Genomic DNA, 27,657 nt, shown 5'->3' with positions numbered 1-27,657 from the left:
AATATTAGAATGATTTCTGAAGGATCACGTGACAATGAAGACTGGAGTAATGATGCTGAAAATTCAGCTTTGATCACAGGGATAAATGACTTTTTAAAATATATTCAAATAGAAAACAGTTATTTTACATTTTAATAATATTTCACAATATATATATATTTTTGTATTTTTAATTAAATAAATGCAGCCTTGGTGAGCAGAAGAGACTTCTTCTAAAAACATTAAAAATCTTACTGATCAAAAACTTTTGTATAAGCAAGTTGAAATCATGCAAATTGATTAGAAATGTATACACATACATTCTGCTTACAGCAGGTCTGTCTTTAACAGATTTTAAGTTTTTGTAAAAAATTAATTTCCCTGTGGAGAAAATGAAATACTAGGAAAATAGTTTAAGTAGAAAAGAAAATACTAAGAAAATAGTTTTCTGACTCTTTTTGTCATTTGACTTAGTCTAGTTAGTTTTGTATCGAATGTGATTTTCGTTGATCGAGATCTGGCAATAACAGCTCATTTTTACATGCGTATTACCAACATTTATTCATGTAAGCTTTTTGGTACACCTCAAACAAGGGAATTTATAGATACAACTTATGTAGACCCTCTTGTACTTTACTGAAAGACAGTCTTGGTGTCTCTATACAACCTCAATATAAAAAAATAAGGTACTCGTTTTCCAGATGCTCTAAATGTCAACAAATGTTTATGCATACTGGCTCTGACTGCTGTCAGGTGAATGTCATAATCCTAATTACAATTGGACAGGATTATGAGCGCACGTAGATGCTTCTTTAAAACAATCTCCAGTAATCCCGAGGGTTTCTCAGCGTCCTGCTGCCAGGGTTCATAGGACAACCATAACGCTATATAGAAAAGGGTAATACTTCACTGACAGCTAAAATAAAATGGCTGCAGTGGACAAAGATGTGGCTGAGAAGTTTTTGGACAGCAATCCAACATTTGCCAAGCAGTACTATGACACCAGGTTCCGGGCGAAGGTCATCTCCGACCTTCTATCGACCACCAAGAAAACACAAGTGGACGTCAGCTCTTACCATGAGCTGAGCTCTATTGAGGAGTGCGAGATCATTTTCGATATGGTGCGGGACATGCAGGAAAACCTGCAGATGGAGAGGGCCGTGTTCAACCTCATGCGGCATCTCACCTTCATAATACGAGCAGACCGCATGAGTCTCTTCATGTACCGCCAGAGGAACGGCATAGCTGAACTGGCCACGCGAATCTTCAATGTCCATAAAGATGCCACAATGGAGGAGTGTCTGGTGCCACCGGACAGTGAGATTGTGTACCCGCTGGACACAGGCATTGTGGGCCATGTGGCCACTGCCAAGAAGACCGTCAATATACCTGATGTCAAACAGGTAGGATTATGGAAGCTTGTTTTATCTCACAATTACGACTGTTTTTCTCAGATTTGTGAGATACAAACTCACAATTCTGAGGGAAAAAAATGTCAGAACTGCGATATTTGAACTCACAATAACAGAATTGAGGAAAAAGAGTCAATTATCTTTTTATTTTGTGGCAGATAACTAGCCATAATGAGAAACAAAGATACCATTGTTAACTGATCTTGGTTCTGTGAGTTATTGATATGAAAGTGCATTTCACATTATCACCTGTAGAGAGCAGTGCAACGCTAAAATTTTATAGTCATACTTGATTCAAAATCATTATGGTCAGACAGACCATAATATAAGTTAATGACTGTGTGACTATTCAAAAATTGATTTTTATTAGCAGAATCAATTATAGTTTCGTCCTACCTGTTTTTATTGAATTATGTTAGAACCGACAGTTCAAATAAAATGGATTTCTGGCATTAAAAGGATTTTTTTTTTTTAACGGGCTAACAAACATTCTCTATCTCTAAAATAGGATTTTATGCTAATTACAAGGGCCCATTGCTGTTTTGACTGATAAACTTGAGAAATGTGCAGGAGATGATGTTGCTCAGACAGATATGTATGGCTGAATGTGTTGTGCAGAGACAGCCATGAAATCTCCCTCTCTCTTTGATTATAAATTACTAACCATTTTTCTTTGGCACACACAGTGTGCTTCACTGCTTCTCAGACAGCAATATACTTTCCTCTGTGCTGCTCATAATCGCTTAAAAAAATTGGGTTTCTCAGTCTTTGACAAAGGTGTTATGTGACTGAAATACCAAGTGAGCCTATTTGAAACCCTCAAGGTGGCGACAGCATCCTATCTCAGTTTTAAGATGTCTGCCAGACTGATGAGCAACCACAAACGTCCACAGATGTGCTGATATTTGTAAGCAAGCACATATGCGAAAAGTGTTGCCCTCTTTATAAACAAAACAAATTGGACTGTGTGATTTTGTACATTTTGAGAATGGCACTGTTGCTCAGTTATTAATATGCAAGGCTAGTGCTGGTAGATTAGAGCAAGTCAGCGCTCTTCCCCTGTGTGTTGTGTTACCGGGTCTGGAGGGGATAAAAGTCTTTAATCTGAGTTGAATTAGAGCGATCCTGGATTAAATCTAAAGGTCAGTGCCTAACGCCATGTTCCACAAGTCAGCAGAATATCACTGCTTACCTGGACTCTACATTTTACATTCCCTTTCTATTGTTTATGTTGAACCGAATTTTTGAGAATTTTATGTTTCAAAGGAACCTGAAAGCAAATGAACACCATATGCTTTCAGTTATTAATATCAGTTATTCAAATATTATCCAGAATTATATTTTTTGTCTGATATTGGCCCATAGTGGTAAAAATGGTTTCACTTTATGTTAGGTGTGTAAATATGCATGCAAAAACTGAGCAATATTAATTAACATTACGTACTTACTATAGGATTAGGGTATAGTTTAGGGTTAGTTTAAAAGTGTTACCAAATATTTAAATACATTTCATTAAATATACAGCAAATATTTCGTATCTATTATTTTTGTCTTGTTTTCCAGTACAAATATCTAAATTGTTCTTATTCTTTTTTCTTATATATATATATATATATATATATATATATATATATATATATTGCTTACTACAAAAACAAATATCTGCCACTATGGTCAGAAAAATAATCTTTTTTCCCTGTTAATTAAGATTATTTTTCTGACCACATTGTATATGTTGTGTGTTTATACCGGTATATATAATCTGACCACATTGTATATACACTGATCAGGCGTAGCATTATGACCACCTTCCTAATATTGTGTTGGTCTCCCTTTTGCTGCCAAAACAGCCCTGAGTCTGACCCATCGAGGCATGGACTCCACTAGAAGGTGTGCTGAGGTATCTGGCACCAAGATGTTAGCGGCAGATCCTTTAAGTCCTGTAAGTTGCGAGGTAGGGCCTCCTTGGATCGGACTTGTTTGTTCAGCACATCCCACAGATGCTCGATTGGATTGAGATCTGGGGAATTTGGAGGCAAAGTCATCACCTCAAACTGGTTGTTGTGCTCCTCAAACCATTCCTGAACCATTTTTGCTTCGTGGCAGGGCGCATTATCCTGCTGAAAGAGGCCACAGCCACCAGGGAATACCGTTTCCATGAAAGGGTGCACATGGTCTGCAACAATGCTTAGGTAGGTGGTACGTGTCAAAGTAACATCCACATGGATGGCAGGACCCAAGGTTTCCCTGCAGAACATTGTCCAAAGCATCACACTACCTCTGCCGACTTGCCTTTTTCCCATAGTGCATCCTGGTGCCATGTGTTACCCAGGTAATCGACACGCACGTACCCAGCCATCCACGTGATTTAAAAGAAAACATGATTCATCAGACCAGGCCACCTTCTTCCATTGGTCCGTGGTCCAGTTCTGATGCTCACATGCCCACTGTTGGCGCTTTCGCCGATGGACAGGGGTCAGCATGGGCACCCTGACTGGTCTGGTTGCTACGATGCACTGTGTATTCTGACACCTTTCTATCAGAACCAGCATTAACTTCTTGAACAATTTGAGCTACAGTAGCTCATCTATTTGATCGGACCACACGGGCCAGCCTTCGCTCTCCACGTGCATCAATGAGCCTTGGCCGCCAATGACCCTGTCGCCGGTTCACCACTGTTCCTTCCTTGGATCACTTTTGATAGATACTGACCACTGTAGACCTGGGAACACCCCACAAGAGCCGCAGTTTTGGAGATGCTCTGACCCAGTCGTCTAACCATCACAATTTGGCCCTTGTCAAACTTGCTCAAATCCTTACGCTTGATAATTTTTTCCAGCTTCTAACACATCAACTTTGAGGGCAGAATGTTCACTTGCTGCCTAATATATCCCACCCACTAACAGGTGCTGTGATGAAGAGATAATCTGTTATTCATTGGTCATAATGTTATGCCTGATCTGTGTATTTTTTTCTTGTTTTAAGCATAAGATCACTTAATTTAATAAAACTTAATATTAGTCAAACTGCTTCTTAAGTAGTGTTATCTTGACTTAAGAATGTGTAGATAATTTTTATTGGAAACCAAGACAAAAATACTGAGTAAAAAAACTTTTTTTTTTAAAAATCACAATAAGGTTCCATTTGTTAACATCAGTTAACTATATTGTTAACTTGAACTAACATTGAAAAATACTTCTAAAACCTTTAGTTGTAGCACTTTACAATAAGGTCTCATTTGTTAACTAACAAACTAACAATGAGCAGGATATTTCTTACATTATTTGTGAATCTTTGTTAATGTTAGTTAATATAATTCCAGATGTTCATTGTTTGTTCATGTTTGTTCACAGTGCATTATCTAATGTTAACAAATACAACATTTGACCTTCATAATTTATTTGAAAATGTTGAAATTAAGTTTTGAAAATTCGATAACACTTTAATTTAGGGTCCAATTCTCACTATTAACTATGCATATTACTAGGACGTTTGCTGACTATTAGTACTTTTAATAGCACATATTAATGCATGACCTTATTCTATATCCTTAATTCCTAAACCTAAATGCTACAAAAACGACCTTACTAACTATTGATAAACAGTGATTATGGGTTTATTGAGGCAAAAGTCATAGTTAATAGTGAGAATTGGATGCTAATCTAAAGTGTTAATCTTCATGTTAACTGAAATAGTTAACTAATGTTAAGTAATGAAACCTTATTGTAAAGTGTTACCCATTTAGTTAATGTTAATTTCAACATTTACTAATACAAAAGTTGTATCTGTTAATATTATTGAATGCACCTGAGGTTAAACTAACAATGAACAGTTGTAGTTTTATTAACATTTAAAATACTGTAACAAATATGTTTCATATTGATATGTAATCAATGTTAATGCATTTGTATTATTGTAAAGTGTTTTACCATTTTACATTGTAACTCAGCAATAAATCCTCAAAACTTTTATTCAAAGCTAAATGCAATTATTGAATTGTGTGCATAAGTGATGTTTTAGCTTAACACTATTCTCACCATAAATAAATGTGCTTCACTCTCCAGGACAGCCACTTCAGTGACTTTGTAGACGTCCTGACAGAGTACGAGACCAAGAATGTGCTCGCGACTCCCATAATGAACGGCAAAGACATGGTGGCTGTCATGATGGCGGTCAACAAGATTGGTGCGCCCCATTTCACTACTCAGGATGAAGAGGTAGTATTCACTTATATCATCCTCCGTAATACTACAGAGCTTTGTGTTTATACTCGACAATAAGCCAGAGTCTTGGTCAGGATGCCAATTTGAAATGTAAACAATGCAGAAAAGATTAATTACATGCATCGTTCTCGCCACACATATTTTTAATTTCAAATCCCCAGTGAATGTAATATGAGAAGTTTCAGTGAATATTAATACAGTAAAAGCACTTTAATTAAACTGACTTCTACAGAACAGATTATATGCTCTATTGAAGTAAATCGAACTCTGTGTCTCGTAGACGCTGAAGAAATATCTCAACTTTGCCAATCTTGTGCTTCGAGTGTTTCACCTGAGCTACCTGCACAACTGTGAAACCAGAAGGGGACAGGTAGGATTTCTATGAGATTGAGCTTTGAAATGTAAGTCAATTACCAATAAACACTGCCAAGATCTTTTGTCATTTTCCCTCATATCTTCATTGAAGGTGTTGCTCTGGTCTGCCAGCAAAGTGTTTGAGGAGTTGACTGACATTGAGAGACAGTTTCACAAGGCCCTCTATACAGTCCGAGCCTTCCTCAACTGTGACCGCTACTCTGTGGGCCTCCTCGACATGACCAAAACTAAAGTGATTGTTTATTTATCTATTTATTTACTTATCTTGCATGAACTCTGCAGCTGGATTTGTCACTTGAATGTGCAACTATTTGTTAATAGTTTGGGTCACACTTTATATTAGTTGTCACTGACATATATGGTGTCACTGTAATTATACATTTAAATAGTAATATATTAAGTAACTTCATGCACTTACTATAGGGTTAGCATTAGGCTTTGGTTTAGGGTTAGTTGCATGTAATTATGCATAATTTATAGTTATTACTATAGTAACTGCAGGGTTCGCCTTTTCATGTGCTTTATAAAGGTACAAAAAAATGTAGATTTAAATGTCAAAGCTGACTGAACACTGATGCTTCAGAATAAATTGTTTACAACAAAAAAATCCTATTTTTTTTCCAGACATGCACAAGTTAATTTATTCTGATGCATCAGTGTTCAGTCAGTTTTGACATATTTAAATCTGCATATTTATTTACCTTTATAAAGGTATAATAAAATTAAATGAAATATAAAATATATATTTTTTTTAACTACTGTATATGCTTAATCTTTCATTAAATTCTTAAATTTGATCAATAAATTCAATTAGAATAATTAGACACTAAAGGGCTGTTACCAATCAAATTAAACAATTTACACTGAAAAATTATCATTAAAACTGCATTAAAAAATGTTATGAGATTGCTTTGAATATTTTTACCACAGTAAGTTAACTGAGTTTCTTTGTATGAGCTGCGCTCATTTGTTGCGATTTCTCCTCATGAGGCTGCGCAAGCCTCTACAACGCAACTTTGTTACTGTCAGTACATTAAATATTATATTATTATTCATTATTAATCGCCACTTACACTAAATGAATGCAGAATCATTCTCGCGTTTTGGTGACTCTCTAGTTATTTTTTGTTATTGAAATTTTAATCAGGCTACTTGTCCGGTCGGGCAAGTAAAATTGTCTTTCACTTGCCCCTTCAAAAAATCCACTTGTCCCGGACAAGCGGACAAGGCATTAATGTCAAGCCCTGAACTGCATGTAACACATGAAACAATGACTAAAATTAAGTGTTACCACTTATCGGGTAAGGATAGCGACAGGTTTAGTGGTATGGTTAGGTTTAAGGATGGGTTAAGGGGCAAGGGAAGGGTCAACAGTGTAATTATAGATGTAATTACATGCCGGTATTTAAAAAAAATAAAATAAAAATGATATATATATATATATATATATATATATATATATATATATATATATATATATATATATATATGTGTGTGTATGTATGTATGTATGTACAATGTAAAAACATACATGTACGCATGAAGTGCATGTATCAAATTATTAATTTACATGTTAATACATTGTAGTTAAAGACACTTAATATAAAGTGGGACTGTAAATTTGAGTATTTAATTGCATTTATATTTGCCAGTTGAAGTGTATTGAAATATTACATTTTTGTTATTTCTTTTGCTTGTAGGAGTTCTTTGATCTTTGGCCCGTACTAATGGGAGAGGTGCCCCCATATAGCGGACCAAAGACACCTGATGGCAGAGTGAGTGATACACTGCATAAACAGGAAACGTGTATTTAGTTAATCATGTCAGAGAAACACAAAACTTCCCTGAATGAATCGTCACAAGTTCTTACTTGCTGTCACGTCTGTTGTGTTTGACTTATGTTATTAATTCTCCTTCAGGAAGTGATTTTCTACAAATTGATTGATTACATATTGCATGGAAAGGAGGACATCAAAGTAATTCCGTAAGTTAATAAATTTTTATTGCCTGTTAAATTTGAGGATGTGCTACCTCTTGGCATTTAATTAAGCCTGCATGCTTTATCATGCATCATTCCACATTACATGCATTGTAAATGTTGTACCTTATAAACATATCAAGAAATAGCATGCCTGGCTCCAGCTCCATAATGCAAGGTGGGCCAGAGAGTTATGGGTGTTTGCAAGGTTGCCAGGTCTAAGCAATTCATGTTTTTTGAGAGAACTCATTGTTATATTTTTTTAGCACATATACACTACCATTAAAAAAAATATATATTTTTTTTTTTTGACGAAAAAGAAGTTAATACTTCAATTCAGTTAGGATGCATTCAATTGATCAAAAGTGACACTAAAAACATTTATAATATTACAAAAACATCTATTTCAAATAAATTGTTCTTTTGAACTACATTTCATCAAAGAAGCCTGTAAAAAAGTATCACGGTTTCTAAGCAGCAAAACTGTTTTTAACACAGACAAATCAGCATATTGGAATGATTTCTGAAGGATCATGTGAGACTGTAGCCTGGTGCTACCAGACTCTCGTACATTTCATTTGTACAGAGAGTCTGGCCACTCTCCATTGACAAGCGTTAACTTCCTTGAAGGCGGGTACTCTGTTGAAGTTTAAAACTTTTGGGTCTGCCCAGAGCCACTCTGGATCCGCCATAACCAATCGCTAACGTTTGGTCGTGACGCATGTCATCTTAAACCGTCTCAAGCTAACGCACGACATCAGTGTCATCGTTTCCAGCCACTCCCTCTGTTCGCTGATTGGACCGGTTAAAATTTGACCGGAGAAAACCAGAGAATATACCGCATTCCCAGACGGAGTACTGAAGGAAAATGAAAATTGAGCATAAGTACGTAGGAGGGCGGAGCCAGGCTAGTGACACCGAAGACTGGTGACGAAAATTCAGCTTTGTCATCACAAAAATAGATTACATTTAAAAAAATATTCAAATAGAAAACACTTATTTTAAATTGTAATAATATTTCACAATAGAATTATCATCTTTCAAAATCTTACAGACCCCAAACCTTTGAACAGTGGTGTATATTTTTGATTTCTCTTGACTACCTAGAAAATAAAAGATGGGGTTTATTAAAGTAAAGCTCTGTGTTGTTCTGGTCAGATGCATATTCATTGTCGTTACAGTAACCCTACTCCTGACCACTGGGCATTAGTAAGTGGGCTTCCCACCTACGTTGCAGAGAACGGCCTGGTGAGAGTCTAGACCTCCATCCTCCTCCACTGACGCCACAGTAGTCAGACAAGTTGAAAGCTATTATGGTTTATAATGCTCCTGTCATGTGCACAGTGAGGGGGAATAGAATGTGCTCCCACACTGAAATGATGGATAATTGTAATTTTGTGAACAGTAATTAATCAGCAAGCAATACCCCTTCTCAGTGAGCGTGACTGCTGCTTTCCCTTCACTCTGTCTTACAGATCTGTAATATCATGAACGCCGCTCAAGACGAGTTCTTTGAATTTCAAGTGAGCTCACCTTAACTTATGCTTCTGTGAAAGCCCTACATAATCAATTAAATTAAATGAACAATGTTCCAAAAGCTGTATATCTTGCCTTTTTGTATATCTACTAAACTAAAAATGTTCCTGAAATATTTTTGGATTAAAGTTTACTTTTGTCCTGCCAGAAAGAACCTCTGGATGACTCTGGATGGACAATAAAGAATGTGCTCTCTTTGCCCATCGTGAACAAGAAAGAGGAAATTGTTGGCGTGGCCACATTCTATAACAGGAAAGATGGAAAGCCTTTTGATGAACAGGACGAAACACTAATGGAGGTATTTGAGGCCACAGTATAGACCAGTAGTGTGTCATAGCTAAATATACAGTAATGGATGAATCAGCAGACTCTGCATTATTCATTCACAGTGTGTTTTGCCCTTTTGAAAGTTTACCACATTCTCAGTCTGTTATGTTCAGGTTGGTTGGATTCAACTAAATTGTTAAACCAGAGCTCTAAAGACTACAAAAATTACTTCATGTCTCTGTTTTATCTTAGAACTACAGTTTGCAGAAAACATTTTATATTAGTTATATTGAACCATTCTTTGTGGGCATGTGTAGTTTTCAGATTAATGATTATGCTTCTAAACGTCTTGTCAGATTTCACTCTGATTCAGACTCTTGTAACTTTATCTCAATGTGAATCCAAAACGGAATTTGAATCTGAACCAGAATTTCAACATATGCTAAATGTGAACCTGAATGTAAATATGAATCTGAACCTGAATCTCAGCCTATGGTAAATGTGAGCCTGAATGTAAATTTGAGTCTAAACCTGAATGTGAATCTGAACCTAAACGTGAGCCTGAATGTAAATGTTAATCTAAACCCTGTATCTATTTCAGTCACTCACTCAGTTCCTGGGCTGGTCAGTGCTGAATACAGACACTTACGACAAGATGAACAAGCTGGAAAATCGCAAGGACATCTTTCAGGACATGGTCATGTACCATGTCAAGTGCAGAAAGGATGAGATTCAGAATGTCTTGGTGGGTTTCTCCAACTTGTAAGGGCTAAGTCCCTAGTATGCACTCATCAAAATAAATTACAATACATTGATAATGCTGGTAATAGCAGGACATCCTATTTGTACACTATGAACATGTGGAGGATCAGTGCTGTCATGGATGACACTGATTGATAAAAAATGGTTTTATGAACATAGAAGAAGAATCTTGGAATATCAGCAGTGTGAAACTTTTTTGTTCAGAACACACGTGAGGTGTACGGGAAAGAGCCTGATGAATGTGAAGAGGATGAGCTGGAGGAAATTCTGGTAAAACACAAAGCAATCATACTTGGTTTAAAGTCTTGTTGTTTTATAGCTGTGCGTCTTCATGCTGTTGTTTTCTACAGGGTGAAAAGCTACTAGACTCAGCGAAGACGGAGATCTTTGAGTTTCACTTCTGTGACTTTGAGTTCACTGAGCTGGACCTAGTGAAGTGTGGCATCAAGATGTACTATGAGCTGGGTGTGGTAGACAAGTTTCATATTCCACGTGAGGTGAGTGATGGTGTCAGGCAACATATTAAAGTTAGAATAATTTCCAGCTGTCTTAATCCCCAAAGGTAAAATGTTTAACAAATTCATTGGGTTGTTTCAATATTAACCCTAAAAAGGGCAAGACCATAAACATAGACATCAGAAAATGTATTTATTGCATTTTTACATCAGGATACATATAATACAAAATTTTAAAAACATGACTATTATTTTTTATTTTAATGTTTTTATCTCCCAGGATATGTCACCCCTTTGTGGGTATAAATTAATTGAAAACAGAATGCTTGTTTGGCAATACTTGTTAAAAGATTTTAGACACATTTTTAAAACATTTATTCTCCCATAAATTAAAGTAAAATAATGCCTATTTATGAATATATTAGCCTACTGTATCATATTTATTATTCAAATTTCTAGGGCCTAAAAAATTATCAACACGACCAAAACTTTGCTGAAAAAAGTTGTACAAAATTCTCTGATTGATAGTACATACTTTTTTTGTACATAAGTGAAGTCTTTTTCGCTGTGAAATCTTTAATGATTTTTGTCAAATTAATGTAAGATTAATATTTACTGGACTGAAGCAGCTTGGGTTTATTTGATTATTCATATAACATTTAAAAATATAAAATATTTATATATATATTTATAATAAATATATATATATATTTTTTTTTTATTATTATTTCATGTTAATGTACATATTACACAACAGGCTTTTGGGCAGCATTTATTTTCCATCTCTCCATTATCATTGAATTGCATATATGAGCTATAAAAGCCTGATGTATGAAATATGATACTCCACAAAAAACATATGCATATATATACACACACACACACACACACACACACACACACATACAAGTTTATTTATACACCATCATATACAATTTTTTTTTTTTTTTTTAAGTTGGAGGGCCCATAGCTTCATTGGAGGGGGGTCTGAGGAGGGGGGCCCAAAGACCCATGTGGAAAAACTAATGCCTGACATAGTCCCTTCGTTCTGCCATAGAAAGTGTTGACACAAATTGCCTGAAAAATATAAAATCCATGTATTGTTGGATAAAACTGTTCAATGTAGCTAGATAAATGTATAAATGACTGAATATAAACTTTCATTTAAGAGTATTAAGTATTGAATTGATTTACTAAAAAAGGTCACAAAATATACAATCTATAGACCACAGTCTATTTTTGTATACCCCTAAAAGGGTGACGTATCCCCTGAGATACAAAAATTTACAGACAGATTATGAAAAATGCAAAAATGTAATTTATCAAGTTTCAACGTAATAAACTAACAGTTAACAAAAACTTTTTAAACATGTAAGTCCCCTCCAAATATTGTAAATGTGAAATATATCAACTTTTATCTGAAGGAGAGTAGATTTCCCACTACAGGTGGCCATGTTGTTTTTAAATGCTTCAAAAGTTCAATGCATAAAGCATGACCGAAACAAAGAATGTATGAACAAAGTCACCAAATATAAATATTCACAACAAACACCCTTTCAACATTTTCCTATACGTTCACTGCCTCTCCCCACAGCCTCTCAAATGTTTGTTTCCCCCAGGATACAAAAAACATTTTAGGGTTAAGCATTGCAACATAACGTTAGCTACATTTAATATAATAATTACTAGGGATGTGCACAAGTAATCTGAAGTGTCACGAATGATCGATAATGTAAAAAATTATTATTCACTTCGAAACTCAGTAACAACTCTGAGGCACAAATAAACGCGGTAACACTTTACAATAAGGTTTCATTAGTTAACATTAGCTAATTACATTAGTTAATATGAACTAATAATGAACTGCACTTATAAAGCATTTATTTATCTTTGTTAATGTTAATTTCAGCATTTACTAATACATTATTAAAATCTTGTTAACATTAGTTAATGCACTGTGAACTAACATGAACAAACCATGAACAGCTGCATTTTAACTAACATTAACAAAGATGAACAAATACAGTAACGAATGTATTGCTCATGGTTAGTTCATGTTAGTTAATACATTAAATAATGTTAACTAATGAAACCTTATTGTAAAGTGTCACCAAAAATGCAATGGATAACTCCATTTAAAGACCGAAAATAACTTTGAAATACATTCCACATTAAAACAAAGTGTTTCCCGAGTGCTGAACTCCCATCAAGTAAGTCTAGTGGCTAGTCACAACGAAAATATTGTGCCAGCTTATTGGTATGGTTTTACACTAATCTGCAGGCAGCGCAAAAAGATGGCCTTTGAGGTGTTTTTACATAGTAAGAACCACCGTATAACAGGTAACACTACTAAAGTCTTGTCATTTTCTATTTTCTAAGAAAAACAAACCAGATAATAAAATATTTGAGAACTTCTTAGAAATATTTCAAGAATTGTACTTACGAACTTCTCAGAATTTATCTTTAGAATTGTTGTAACTTCTTATTTAAGAAGATTTTTGTGAATCAAGCCCCTGGTCTCTAGATATGGCTTGGGTCTCTCCTTCGACAGATTTGTATCATTTGCAAAACGAGATATTATGTCCACAACACAAATGTTGCAGGGCGAGATATGCACCAAAGTTTAATATTTAATGTTATCATCATTGTCTTGTATGTAGACCCAAGAGAGTACCCAACTATTGCTGCTACAAGTCGTTGAAGAGATACTGAGTTCCAATGCGCTGTCTTTACGATACCTCATTACAAATTGTAAATACAATATTTCCAGTGCCTTGTGACTGAACGCTGACAATGCTTTCTCTCTAGACCCTGGTGCGCTTTGTGTACTCAGTCAGTAAAGGTTACAGGAAGATCACCTACCACAACTGGAGGCATGGCTTCAATGTTGGCCAGACCATGTTTACACTGCTCATGGTAAGAGAAAACTCTCACAGAATCAAAATTTCTTATTAAAGGATTAGCTCACTTAAAAATGAAAAATTCCTGATAATTTACTCACCCCCATCTCATCCAAGATGTCTTTCTTTCTTTAGTCGAAAACAAATTAAGTTTTTTGAGGAAAACATTCCAGGATTTTTCTCCTTTCAATTGCAACCAACGGGTTGAAGGTCCAAATCAATGCCGTTTCAAAGGGCTTCAGAGGGCTCTGCACGATCCCAGCCGAGGAATATCTTATCTTTCCTAAAAAAATGTATAATTTATATACTTTTTAACATCAAACACGCGACTTCTGTGTTGTTCTTCTTCACGGCGTATGACGTCGCCACGTCAGAAAGCTCAATCATGGTGTAAATGGAAGTACCAATCCAGTGCCAAAAAACTCCATCTCATGTTCTCCTCCAACTTTAAAATTGTCCGACATTGTTGTTTTACCTTTATTTTTGTAAAAGGCGTTTGACTTTGCACGTTCGTTTTAACACTGGGTCGGTACTTCCACGTACGTCCCGTGTGTGACCTTTCCGCCGTGATGGCGTCATACGTCATGCAAAAGCAGAACACCGAAGTCCCGCATCTGAGGTAAAAAAGTATATACATTTTTATTTTTTTGGAAAATGACCGATGGTTTCGCTAGATAAGACCCTGTTCCTCAGCTGGGATCATATAGAGCCTCTGAAGCCCTTTGAAACTGCATTGATTTGGATCTTCAACCCATTGGTTGCAAATGAAAACCATAACGAGGAGAAAAATCCTGGAATGTTTTCCTCAAAAAACTTAATTTCTTTTTGACTGAAGAAAGAAAGACATGAACATCTTGGATGAGATGGTGGTGAGTAAATTATCAGGAATTTTTTATTTTAAAGTGAGCTAAGAGGGCCCTAAAAATCTCATCTCAGTCCCCAAAAAAATCTGTGCTCACCTCAGTTATAAGGGTTCATCTTGCTTAATAAAGGCTAGCTATGAATACATGTACTTTTCTCAACCAACAAACCAGTCCTGTTATACTTGTACCTAAGCATTTGATAAATTTGCCCCTCTGTTTGGTGGGTGCTGGAATCGTGGCAATATGTTTAATGATACGGCCCACCTCGAAACCATTACCACTGAAATGACAGACGGCCCCATCTAATTAATCATCCAAGTGTAAACCTGCTCCTGGTTAAGTCATGTGTAATCACAGTGAGCTGGCCGCAAGTCAGGAAGGATGGAGTGTTGGAGCGCTGGAAGAAACGCAGGCCAGGCTGCTAATGAGCCTTTCTCAGCACTACTCCCATGCTTCACTGAGCCTAATGAGCCCTCACTAGTCAGCTTCTTGCTCTACAAGAGTAGGGGATGTGTCTTATGGAGGCTCCACCTTCAAGCCCATTAAACTGGTTCTCATGTTTCTCAGACAGGTGACCTGAAGCGCTACTATACGGACCTGGAGGCGATGGCGATGGTGACCGCTGGGCTCTGTCATGATATTGACCACCGCGGCACTAACAATCTCTACCAGATGAAGTATGTACTCATTACTGTCAACGTACCACTGCTCTTATCAAAGATAATGTGTATGTATTACAATGTTCAGAAATGCTCTCTTTTAAATCACCTATTTTTTGAGGGGACACCAGTGGCAGTCATGACTCATGGGTCACATGGTGTATCTATGCAGGATAAGACATGACTACATTTAAAAAAAGACTTAACAACGTCTGCTAGACAGAAAAGGCCAAATTATAAGCCGAAAATAAAAGCCGCCCACCCCTCAGTGTTCAGCGCTCAGGTTTCACTTTCTCGCAGCAATTTTTGTAACTTTGCAACCAGCACCGCTTCTGAAGTTGCATAACTTTGAAGCGACTAAGAGGTACGTCTGTACCGGCACCCAGTTTGCTCTGCTCAATGTTCCACTCCGTGTGTGTGCGCTCACGGTGACTCACGCTCACTGGAAGAGCAAAATCTGCTCAAATAATTTTCCGACATGAAATTTCTCTAGTAGACTTGTTTCTGTTTGCTATAGCCCTACTGTGATGTAACATGGAGTGGTATAGCCGTGCTGGATAGCGCTGGTAAAATGACACTACCCTCCAATCATCCACTCCAACCTAAGGTCTGCTCACATGCTCTGATAATAATAGCTTTGTAGGACTATAGCCTACTTTATTTTGATAATTGGTCAAATAAATCTGTTAAATCTGATTCTGTTGGATAAAACTGAAAGGAGAATAATATATTGTTATTTAATATTATTTTAATATATTTTCTGTCCAATTTTTGTTACTTTAAATAAAAGTGTGGTTATTTTATTTTATTGCCATACATTTTTAAATTCAGATTCAATAAAATGATTGAATTTAAGGCCCTGTACACACAGAGACGTGTTTAGCTGTATACAAAAAATAATTTGTATCGTATAAGTATTTCGTCCAGACTGATTCTGTGTTTTGGGAGGCTGAAACTGTTATATTTTGAAACCGGGTCCCAGAGTGGATAAATCTCAAAATGGCATCCTTGCGTTTTCGTTTTTACTTTGTGAAACGATGATGTCATGACCCCACATCTCAACCAAGCGGCAACCTCCCGCGGTCTCTCTTGAAACCAATACGGAAGTGACTTAAACTGCAGTTCATCGACTGGCCGCTAGAGACAGGCTCCAAAAGAGAGCAGAATCTCATTGAGCCCCATGTTAAAATGCCCCTACAGCAGAAAAAAACATGTTTTCAGCCTGTTACAAATTGTGCTTTTGGTCTATATAGCTAATTTTGCCCTTCATGACAACTGTGAGGGGGGATTAATTTTTTTATAACTCATCTGTTTAAATTATATTAAGGTTATATTAATTATATTAAGGTTATATTATATTAATCTGTTTAATTAAAGGCGTGGCCATCTGAGTGACAGATGGCTTGCCGCTATGATCGAGCTAGGTGGGCATGGTGGTCACCTAAGCTCCAACCAGTCCCGCCTCTTTGCCCATTTTCAGTTATCTGGGAGTGACGCGCGATGACACGCTGCCAAGATGGCAACGGCGGACTTTTAGGCTTCAAAACTGCTCTTCGGAAACCTACGGGTGACGTCACGGACACTACGTCCATATTTTTTTGACAGTCTATGGTCTTGACCCTAGTCAGACACCGCATGCGCATGCTCCAAGTCTTCTTCTCTGTTTTTAGCGTATCTCTGTGGCAGAATTACAGCGCCACATACTGGTCTGGCTTGTATACTACATCGTTTTGAGTCGGTTTCAGTGGTTTCGTGTGTACGTAGATCTTTTTCGAGACGAAGAAAAAAAAAAGATTGGATAGGGAAGATTCTTGCTTTGTGTGGATGTGGCCTAATATAAATACAATTATACAGAAAAAACTCATTTAAAATAAGAAATTAATTTAAAAAAAAATCCTGAATTTTCGATGTCAGCCAAGAATTTTCATTTTGGTGCATCCCTAATACCTACAATAATCATGTAATTCAGTGGTCAAAGATACATTTTTAATGCAATAAAAAATAAATTTTTGTCAAAAGGCAACATTTAAATTGAACATGTTAAATTTTGCATACTGATATATCAGATGGCATTATGCTTCTTTACATTCAGTTTTATTGGAAGTCTGTGACCCTCTGTGTTTTGAGAATCATTTTCTGTGATGATTTTGCCAGGTCTGGGAATCCACTGGCAAAGCTGCATGGTTCCTCCATTCTCGAGAGACACCATCTGGACTTTGGAAAAACTCTGCTTAGAGATGAGGTAATGCTCAAAATTAATTACATTACTATGCATTTTTTCAGAATGCTTCAGTTATCATTACAATTTTGAACTCTACAGACCATTGAGAATGTACATGTAGTTTATGAGCCCCATAAATAACTGCCTCCTCACTCACAGCCAGCAGTTTCTTCACTGAAATCATTTGTTTTCCAAGGCCTTGAATATCTACCAGAATCTGAGCCGAAGACAGCACGAAACCGTCATCCATTTGATGGACATAGCTATCATCGCAACTGACTTGGCCTTGTATTTCAAGTAGGAAATGTATTTTTCAGCCCTGTGGGATATACTTGGGATTATTTATTCAGGGTTAAGGCCTGTTCACACCAATGACTTTAATTATTACGATAAATATATAGTTCCAAAAATAAAAACATTGACAGCCGATCAGAATCCATCCTGCTTTAAAGAGCTTGAGCATTTAAAGTGACAGACGCCATAACTGTAGCCTGCGCTTAGAATAAACAGAACGATATCGTGCGTTGGTGTGGACACTGATATAGTTATCGTCCTTTGTGTGAACGCGCCTTTTGTCTTGCAGTTAGAGGCTGTCAGAGCAGAGATTAACATGAATTTAATCATGATACGCCTCCACAGGAAAAGGACCATGTTTCAGAAGATTGTGGATCAGTCCAAGACCTACGAGAGCTGGAACGATTGGACCCAATACATGATGTTAGAAACGACTCGGAAAGAGATTGTCATGTAAGTGCTGTAAGAAAATAACGTGTTAAAACACTAATATCAGCCGTAATATCTGTTTGGCAAAAAAGCTGATTTATATACTTGCAAAAGAAAATATGCAGCAGCTTGAATTTGGTGCCATTTAGGGTTCATAAATATGACTTCACAGCGTGGTATTTTGGTTTTCCTCACCGCAGGGCTATGATGATGACTGCCTGTGATTTGTCAGCCATTGCCAAGCCATGGGAGATTCAGAGCAAGGTTAGATATTCCTAATGCATAATGCAATGTCACATGCAAGGCCTGATACTACAGCAATGTATTCAAACATGTAGGGCAGCCAAGGGTGTGACTGCATTGGAAAATGAAATCGCTGGGCTCTCAGCCGGCATAATGAGTCTGAAACCCCATTCATATGATAATGTATCCATGGATGGGTTGTTTACATTCATTGTTTAACACATTATTATATGCATTTCGTAGCTGACGGCACTGTAGATCATCTCACATGCGTGAGATTATATTGTGCTGGATGTCATGCATTTTTTAAAAATGAACATTGCTTCTTTTAGATGTTTTTTTTTTTGTTTTGGTAATGCCATTATTATATTCATGAAGTAGATCCAAAAACAATGATGATAAAGCCAGATTTCATAGTTGCAAATGGGACGTGTGCCAGGTCTGTCTCAGTGGAAATGGTTATGGAGCGATTTCTACTTCTTCTTCAAGTCATTAATGGTCTCTAATGCACAGTTAATATATTTTACACATAAAATCCATATTTGCTTCTCTCCAAATGCATCTACAATGACCATAAATCTAAGCTTAATTTTGACCGTGGCTACTTGCACTCTGTCCTCCAGGTGGCGTTGTCTGTTGCTGCAGAATTCTGGGAGCAGGGTGATCTGGAGAGGACAGTGCTGGAGCAGCAGCCCATTGTGAGAGAGCGCCTGGAATGAAGGGGGGGAGGTGTTGGGGGGGGGGGGGTCTGAGAGAAAAGGAATAAGAATGAAAAGTTCCCATGGGTTATGTCGTGATGTACTGCCTATTATGCGGTGCAGTGAATCAGAAAGAGCGGTCACAATGGCCCAGTCAAACAGACCGCTCCCAAACTCCCCGTTTTCTTTAGCTGTGATTGGAAATGTAGGAATTTAATGTCAACTTTTGAAAAAGTGCAGTTGAACTTTCTACTTTAGTCGAATGGCTCTTCACCACCGCTATGTATTCAGTTTGCATCGATATTTTGTGGGGTTTCATTTTGATATAGAATTAAGCACATGCTGTTTTATCTACAGCCCATGATGGACCGGAACAAAGCGGAAGATCTTCCCAAACTGCAGTGTGGTTTTATTGATTTCGTCTGTGCTTTCGTTTATAAGGTGAGGTCCTCCATTTCGATTAGTAAACAAAACGACATATGGGAATTCATTGATCTACACTTCTAAATGTTCACAGGATCCAGACGAGAGTCCATCAGGAAACAGATACATAATCATCAGCATAAATGCACAGTGATGGTCTTGATCAGATGTCTGTAAACTTGACTATTATTGACTGTGAGCGTCAGAATGCAGGCCTGCTGGAATTAGAGATTGTAAAGTAAAGAGTCACAGAAGTATGGGGGGGGGGGGGTTGCTTTACATATCTTCTACAGATTCAAATCCTTTATAAATGTTAGTTAATAACAAAAATGTGTCTTGACAGTGTTTCACTGTGTGATATAGCTTATTTTATACTACAGGCAGTTGAATGCTTGAATCTGATTGGTTAGAAGTTTCTAAGGTGTGCAATTATTTTCAGGGAAACGCATGGCAAAAGTAGTTCCAGGCAGGCCTTGACCGCATTACAGTTCCATATCACTCCACCAAATGTTTTCAGTTATTTTAATGGTCCTTACGGTCGAGAGCCGACAACAGCAAAAGAACCAAAACCCACAATAACACTGAACAAGCAAATAAATATAGTAAAAAAATAGGATAAAAACTAAAAACTTTCGCCACAAAATTACGTTTAGTTGTGTACGGAAAGCACATACTCTTTCTCCTGCTCTCTCTGATCTCCCACTCGATGTCACACACATACGCTCCGGACACACACTGCTGAAACGTGCTGTCAACACTGCTCTGACGATTTTATCAGTAAAATAGTTTAGCAACTTAAAAGCGTCATTTCTCACTAGCGAGGTAATAAAGGCGCTGTTCTTACAGTTTCGTATTGGTAGACGCTGCTGCCGAACACTGTTGAGAGAGACGCACAGACTGAGGTAATTCACATTCGCTCTCTCTCTCGCTCTAATAACTCACTGCATTTATAACTGCATTGGTCTGCTACGGCTCAAGCCTCCGTTACTAGTTCTAAAATGAGGTTTTGGAATTAGCAACTGAGGCTTGGGTTTAGATACGCAAGAAATTATTCCTGCACACAAGAGCGTTTTAAGGACAAAACCTGACAAATGTCTTGAAATAAATCATCTGAACAGTGTTTTGAGGCGTGGTAACCATAGTATAAGCAAAATAATTTACTATGGCCGGTTGAATTATTCTAAAAATAATGCACACCCGAGGTGCAGCCACCTTATTTTTGCATTATTTTTCTAATAATTAAACTGCCCGTCATCAAGGATGCCAATGAAAATAGTTCCAGACAAAGCCACTGCATAACCGTTGACCATCTTTGAGCAGCACACAGCGGGATTTTGTTACTGAATCAGTCTGCGTTTTTGAAAATGAATGAGTCATTGAATCATTCACTCAAATGTTTAAGACAAGGACGTGTTGCCCCCTACTGGCAGTTTTAATTTAGTGTGTGTGTATATATATATATATATATATATATATATATATATATATATATATATATATATATATATATATATATATATATATATATATATATATATATATATATATATAGTGCTGTCAAAATAATATATTTTTTTAGTTTAACGCGTTAAAAATATTTAATGCAATTAACGCAGCATCCGTTTTTTCTATCATCCCCTGGCTTGCATTACATTCACGCTCTTCATGCAAATGCTTTTAAACCATTCCAGTATATCGTGACTTGTACATGAATGTGGCCGACTCCCTGATCAGTGCCCTGACTGAAAGACGCGTTCCAGAATCGAGTTCTCTTTCGCATTTGAACGAACAATAACACACAGAATTATGCCAGAATGCCCATTTTGTCGAGTATTCTAAATCGAGTATTCTAAATGAGTTAAATAACGTCTTAAATGAACTTAAAAGAGTTGTGGAGAAAATGAGAGGCTCTGATCCAAATAATGATCGGCAGCGGCTGATCTTAAAGGAACAGCAGCCACTAATGATGTCAATAATGTTAATCACAGAACAAAGGTAATAGAGAAAATTGTAGCTTTAATAAGGAGATATTCTATATTTAATTTATCATTTATGCAGTGAAGACTGTTTTATAACTTTATTCAATTTCTGTATTTTTTCTACCTGTTAGACAGATATTTTGCAATGATCAATATATATCCAAAACATCTCATCTACATATGACAGTGCTTCATTACCATGTTATTGTTGGTGTGTGAAAGGAAGTTAAATGGATAATTCACCTAAAAATAAACATTCCTAACTATCCATATCATAAAATGTGCATTTAAAGTTTTTTTTATGAAATGGATTGTTAGGATAACAAGATCTTGTATGACCTAGAAGTTTCTTTATTAATCGGCATTTCTACCCACCTCCAATATTCCCCCTTTACTCATGTCTCATCCCGGTTGCAGGAGTTCTCTCGCTTCCACGTGCAGATCACGCCCATGCTAGATCGTCTGCTGAACAACAGGAAGGAGTGGAACGCTCTGAAGGAAATACACGAGGCCAAGATAGCAAAGCTGGAAGAGGCCAAGAAAGCTAAAGAGGAAGAAGCTGCTGCCGCATCAGCTGCCAAACAAGGTAAATAGTGACTCAAACCGTGTCTCACAGTTAGTCATTTTGGGATGAACTTTTCCTTTTTGCTCATTTAAATGCATTATGTAAATTAGCTAATTTTCAACCCGGTATTTTTTTGTTCCTTCTGTGGAACATAAAAGATGATGTTTTAAAAAATGTCTACACTGATCGGTTACATAAAGTGAGCACAAAAGGATGCAATAGAATCAGAAAAGTCCATACGTCTACTGCGGAATGCAAGATTTTTAGTGAATAATGACTTAAAGGATTAGTTCACTTGACTTCAGAATTAAAATTTCCTGATAATGTACTCACCCCCACATCATTCAAGATGTTCATGTCATGTCAAAAAGAAATGAAGGTTTTTGAGGAAACATTCCAGGATTTTTCTCCACATAAAGAGCGACACGCGTCATAATCTGAAGACCACGCCCACCGGGGGGGGAAACAATCAAACCGTCTCCATTGACTTTGTATTGTGTGAAGCGTTGGATTGCCCCAATAAGAATCGGGCAGAAATCACGTTCATGGATGCAATTATTAACGATACTGTAGTATGAAGCAGAGCAGGACAGAGTGTTGTGGGAGCTGAAAAAGGCCACTGGAGCGATTGTTAATAAGATGAAGGCAACACATGCCTCGCGAGCAGTGAAACTTTTATTATGACACAGTCGCCAGCGCCACTTCCGCTATTCCGGTCATGAGTATGAGGTAACGCTGCTCTGTTTATCATATTAGATACATTTGAGTGTGTTGAAAATGATGTTATGACGTTACTCTGTGCGTTTGCTTGGCAGCTGCTATGACACTTGTTGCACACTGCAGTGAGAGTAAAGCGTTTCTGCAAAATAAAACCGGAAACCGAGGGTTAAACAGATTAGAGCCCTGCATATCTGCCCGAGCCCGACGGGCCCCGACTTTTTTTACACCCCTAGGGCCGGGCTTCGGGCCAATTTTCCCGTCATACCTCAAACGCGGGCCGGGCTTCTGGCCTTTTTAGGCTTCTCCTTCATTTTATATTTTAGATATTCAATAATTAAAAGAAACAATGAGATATGCTGCGCTGGTGGAAACAACATGACCATGATATCGCGAGTCCGCAACTGTCAAGACCGACTCGCACAGTGTTTAGAGGACAGCGCTACGCAACACGCATCGCCGCAAATGAGTAAAACAAGCCAACACGCAAACTGCCGCAAGTGAAACTGAAAATAAGCTAAGTCTTAGATGCTCAAAAACACAACAATCTTCATTAAAACTAATTAGACTAAAGGCTCTTACCAGTGTTTAGGTCGCTCGTTCTCATAATGCGGTCTTTGATGTTGAAATGAGCTGATGAATAAAATGCTCATATCGGTTGCTTTCGTTGACATGAACTCCGTTAAATGTGCATATAGCACGGGAATTGAAGATCAGATTTATATTAATTTCGGTAGGTAGGTAAGACAACCAGCATGTTTTTTTAAAATGTATTATTTGTTTAGATTGTGTAGCCCGCTTCGTTAGCGCGCCGTTGCGATCTGCCTGCCTCATCTTGTCAAAAATGCCTATTTACTGTGATGGTGGTGATTGTAGGCTAAACGTTTAAACGATGCTTTAAGTGTTTTATATGGATTTTATAAGCAAGACAAGTCAAGTGTTGATTTGAGAGGCTAAAGCGTTGGGTTAACTCACTGTCGGCCGCTGGCCGCTTGGTCGTCACTTTAAAGAACAAAAACTTTAATTTAACAAGCAACAAAATGCTTCAAACATTTGTCTAAATTAACTTAATAAAGAAACAAAACGAAATATAACTACTTTGACATTAAAAACAAAACTGTTTTAATGGCTGCAACTAATGTGTAATAGGGAGGATAAAAAAAACACGGGCTCCAGTCGGACTCGGGCTGATAATTTTGATGAGCTGTCGGACACGGGCCGGGCTAGGGCCTCAGCGTCTCGGGCCAGGGCCGGGCTAGGGCCTAGTTTTGAGGCCCGTGCAGGGCTCTAAAACAGATATGACACAATCGACAGGCGACTCCCTCACACGTCCGGTTCCTTGATTAAATACAAATTGTTGGAAACATTTGGGATATTGTAAGTACTCAACTGAACAAAATATATAACACTGGCCTAGTGTTCTTTTGGATATTTTACTGAATTTTTTTTACATAGTGCACATTTAACCATCAGACTCGCACATCTGTCATGTTTGTAGTTTTTTAACACTTTTTATCCACGTTTGTAGTTCTAATCGAATCCTTGTCCAACTCGCAATGGGTTGTGGGCAATATTAGCCATCAGACTTGTGTCGATGTGCACTTTGAATTCTAACCGGAAATAGTAGACTATCCTTTTCAACATATGATTTGGGACATACTATTTAGGACGGATAGTATGCGAATTGGGACTGTAAGTCAAACACCCTTCACAAAAAAGCAACGACGTCGAATGATTTTGAAGTTGGAGGAGAAAATGAGATGGAGCTTTTTGCCCTACCGCGTTACTTCCACGTGACCTTTGCAATGTGATGATGTAATGCATGGCCCATCGCAGAGCAAGAAGAGCATTTGTGGTCAAAAAGTATATATATTTTGTATATTTTTTAAGAAAATGACCAATTGTTTCGCAAGATAAGACCCTTATTCCTCGGCTGGGATCATGTAGAGCTCTTTGAAGCAGCATTGTACCCCATTGAAATCCACTATATGGTGGGGGTGAGTAAATTATCAGGAAATTTTAATTTTGAAGGTAGTTTTTTATTTATTTTTCCCACAAAGATATCATATGACTTTATATGGACTACTTTTTTGTTGCTTTTGTTGTCTTTTTGCTTTTAACGTAAGGAAAAAACCCAACATGAACATTCTTCCAAATTTCTCCTTTTGTATTAAAAAAACACTTTATATGGGTTTGATGTAACCTTTTTGAAAAAAAAAAAGAAGTGCAAACTGTTCACTTAAGGATTCATTTTTACAAACAACTGCCAATTGTTATTTTTCTGCTTTTCCATATCCACATTCTCTTTCCTCACAGGAAGCGCAGGCCAATCCTCATCTCAGTCCAAGACCTGTGTAATTTCCTAGACGTCAAACTGCGCAAAAACAGACAATAAGAATGTATGACAATGTACCCATAATTTGGGCCTCTTTTATTGTTTCTCTCTGCAGGATGTCCTTTGTCAATTATTTACACTAGTCTTGAGCTTAAAGGTAAAGAAAACCCTTTAGTGTAAGCAACAGAATATTGCAATATTTCTTAAGTCTTTAGTGAATATTGGCTGAAACTGTACAGAACAGAATTCTTACGTACTAAATAACATTTTAGAGAGTACGATGTGAATTGTGAATACACTTGGAAAGACATTAAATTTGTATTTTAATTGTCAATAGGCCTATTTATATGTAGAACTGTATAAATAAAAGACCAAATTAGGAATTGAGCCTAGCCTCGTTTTTTTTTTTTTAAAAGCTTTGTAACTGTGTTGCTGTGCAAAATAAGACTTCTGCCCCTAGGATGCAGTATGCTTGGTTGCACTTGTGTGTGTGTGTGTGTGTGTGTGTGTGCACGCTAGTACTAACTGTCCCACTGGGACATACATAACAGTCTTACAAAAGCATTGGATAACACCTAGGGGGCGTTGGCCTAACTGACTGGGAAGGCTGAGAGCCCATTGGCAGGACAGCAAATAGAGGCGGACTCAATGCTAGCATTTACGTCATGTCACAGACGCACGTCAATGACTATGATGTCACGTCTTCTGCTACATTTACCTCACTCCCACGGCAAAGAGGTGGAGTCAAGAAAATCTGCAACTGCTGCAAAAGCCAAAAATAAACTCTGACGTGACAGCAAATACACACGCCTTTTCAGATAGATATGCATCCCCCTCATACACGCACACACAATGCCGTAGGGAATGATTATTCTGACATCTGAATCACAAACCAGCAGAGCGGCAAATTGCCACCAGCTCTGCGAATGGCTGCATTAACAGTGGTCTCATTCAGCATGTTCTGCTACATACCCTCAGTGAAAGGAAGCGACACAATTAGCTTCACAATCCAAAATTCTAGGCAGTCTGCATGGATACAACACAGAAAGCCGTTTGCCATTGGCTGCCATTTCAATGCAGTAACCAATCGAGACTGTTTCCAGCTGAGCTGTTCTGTTTGTACAATGCGTAATGTCATTGGAACATGGGGGGGGGGGGGGGTGCTGCTGCTTTTTCAAGTTGCTATTCAGCACTCGTTTTAGGAATAGTGTTCGTTTCTGTGGAAGGTATTATTGCGGTTTACTGCAGCAGCCAATGTTTATTTTCTGGCTTAAATACTACACGGATATTAATGCAGTACATGAATGAATTACAAAGTTGAATGTTGTTCATTATGGATTTTATTTTTTTGGAGGCAAAACAATGAATATATGTACTATTTTTTACAGTATATGAGGATCAGTTTCTTTCTACAGTTTAATAATGTAAACAATCTCGGAAGAGAAATGTGTTCAGTTTAAAAGGAAGCCATCATCTGCTTTTTTAAAACTATTTACATGAATTAAAATATAATTTATGACATCAAATAATTCCACTATATAGATTTGATCTAGGAAACTAGATTTTAACAATTTAAAAATACTGAAATGCATTTGTCTCCACATTCTCAAGATGAATGAAAATCACACAATACCGAGAGAAAAAAAAAAAGTTGAAAATACCAACACCATTTCAAGACATCCAATATAAATAAAAAAAAACTCAAAAAGAAACAAATATATGTAAAAATATAAAATCTTACTAGCAGTATTTACCAAAAACTACGTTAAAAAAGGAAAATCAGAGCGAATTTGATAGTCATTAGATGTAAATAGTCACAAAAAAACAATACAATGAAAAAAAAATATATGCCCTTTTGACTCAAATTTATTTTCCACAAAAGACAGAAGTCTTGAAGCAGCAAAACATTGCGACATGGATGTGTGATTCATTAACCGATGCTAATGACACAAACGCTAGATCCACTTCTTGATTAAAAGAAAAATGTCCAAAATTTAACACAGACAATATAAACTTTCCCCGAATATAGTCACTGTCGAGTCAATTGGAAAATTCTCTCCAATCTCGCAAGAGCGTGTACTATGTGAACAACAAATTACAGGGCCATAGATGTAGTGAATTAAAAGTGACGTTTTGTTTGGATTAAAAAAAAACAAAGTAAAGGAAGAAATCACATGCGCGCACACACATACACACACACACACACACACACACACACACACTCTCTCTCTCTCACAGGGCCAAGTCAAACGATCATGACATTCATGAAATGGATTTGATGTGATACAGCACCTCCTGTATCCAAACATCAAATGTACTTTTTGGTCAACTTGTCTAGCGATTG

General features: G+C 37.1%; 1 protein-coding gene across 1 annotated transcript; it reads left to right on the top strand.

The window, feature by feature from the left end:
* Positions 1 to 779: 779 nt before the first annotated feature.
* pde6a (phosphodiesterase 6A, cGMP-specific, rod, alpha) lies at positions 780 to 27,000 on the top strand. Its single transcript, XM_079839754.1, has 22 exons — positions 780 to 1,382; positions 5,456 to 5,608; positions 5,895 to 5,984; positions 6,081 to 6,221; positions 7,690 to 7,764; positions 7,909 to 7,973; positions 9,149 to 9,215; positions 9,443 to 9,490; positions 9,652 to 9,801; positions 10,372 to 10,515; positions 10,737 to 10,802; positions 10,883 to 11,029; positions 13,796 to 13,903; positions 15,318 to 15,427; positions 17,564 to 17,651; positions 17,827 to 17,927; positions 18,270 to 18,377; positions 18,554 to 18,617; positions 19,220 to 19,294; positions 19,652 to 19,735; positions 22,114 to 22,282; positions 25,295 to 27,000. The coding sequence occupies exons 1-22, from the start codon at positions 906 to 908 to the stop codon at positions 25,342 to 25,344; spliced, it is 2,580 nt and encodes an 859-aa protein (XP_079695880.1). The 5' UTR covers positions 780 to 905; the 3' UTR covers positions 25,345 to 27,000.
* Positions 27,001 to 27,657: the final 657 nt, after the last annotated feature.

The sequence above is a fragment of the Gobio gobio genome (assembly GCF_949357685.1).
Source record: "Gobio gobio genome assembly, chromosome: 16".
In the NCBI taxonomy this organism is placed as follows: Eukaryota; Metazoa; Chordata; class Actinopteri; order Cypriniformes; family Gobionidae; genus Gobio; species Gobio gobio.
This window is presented reverse-complemented; position numbering and strand designations above follow the sequence as displayed.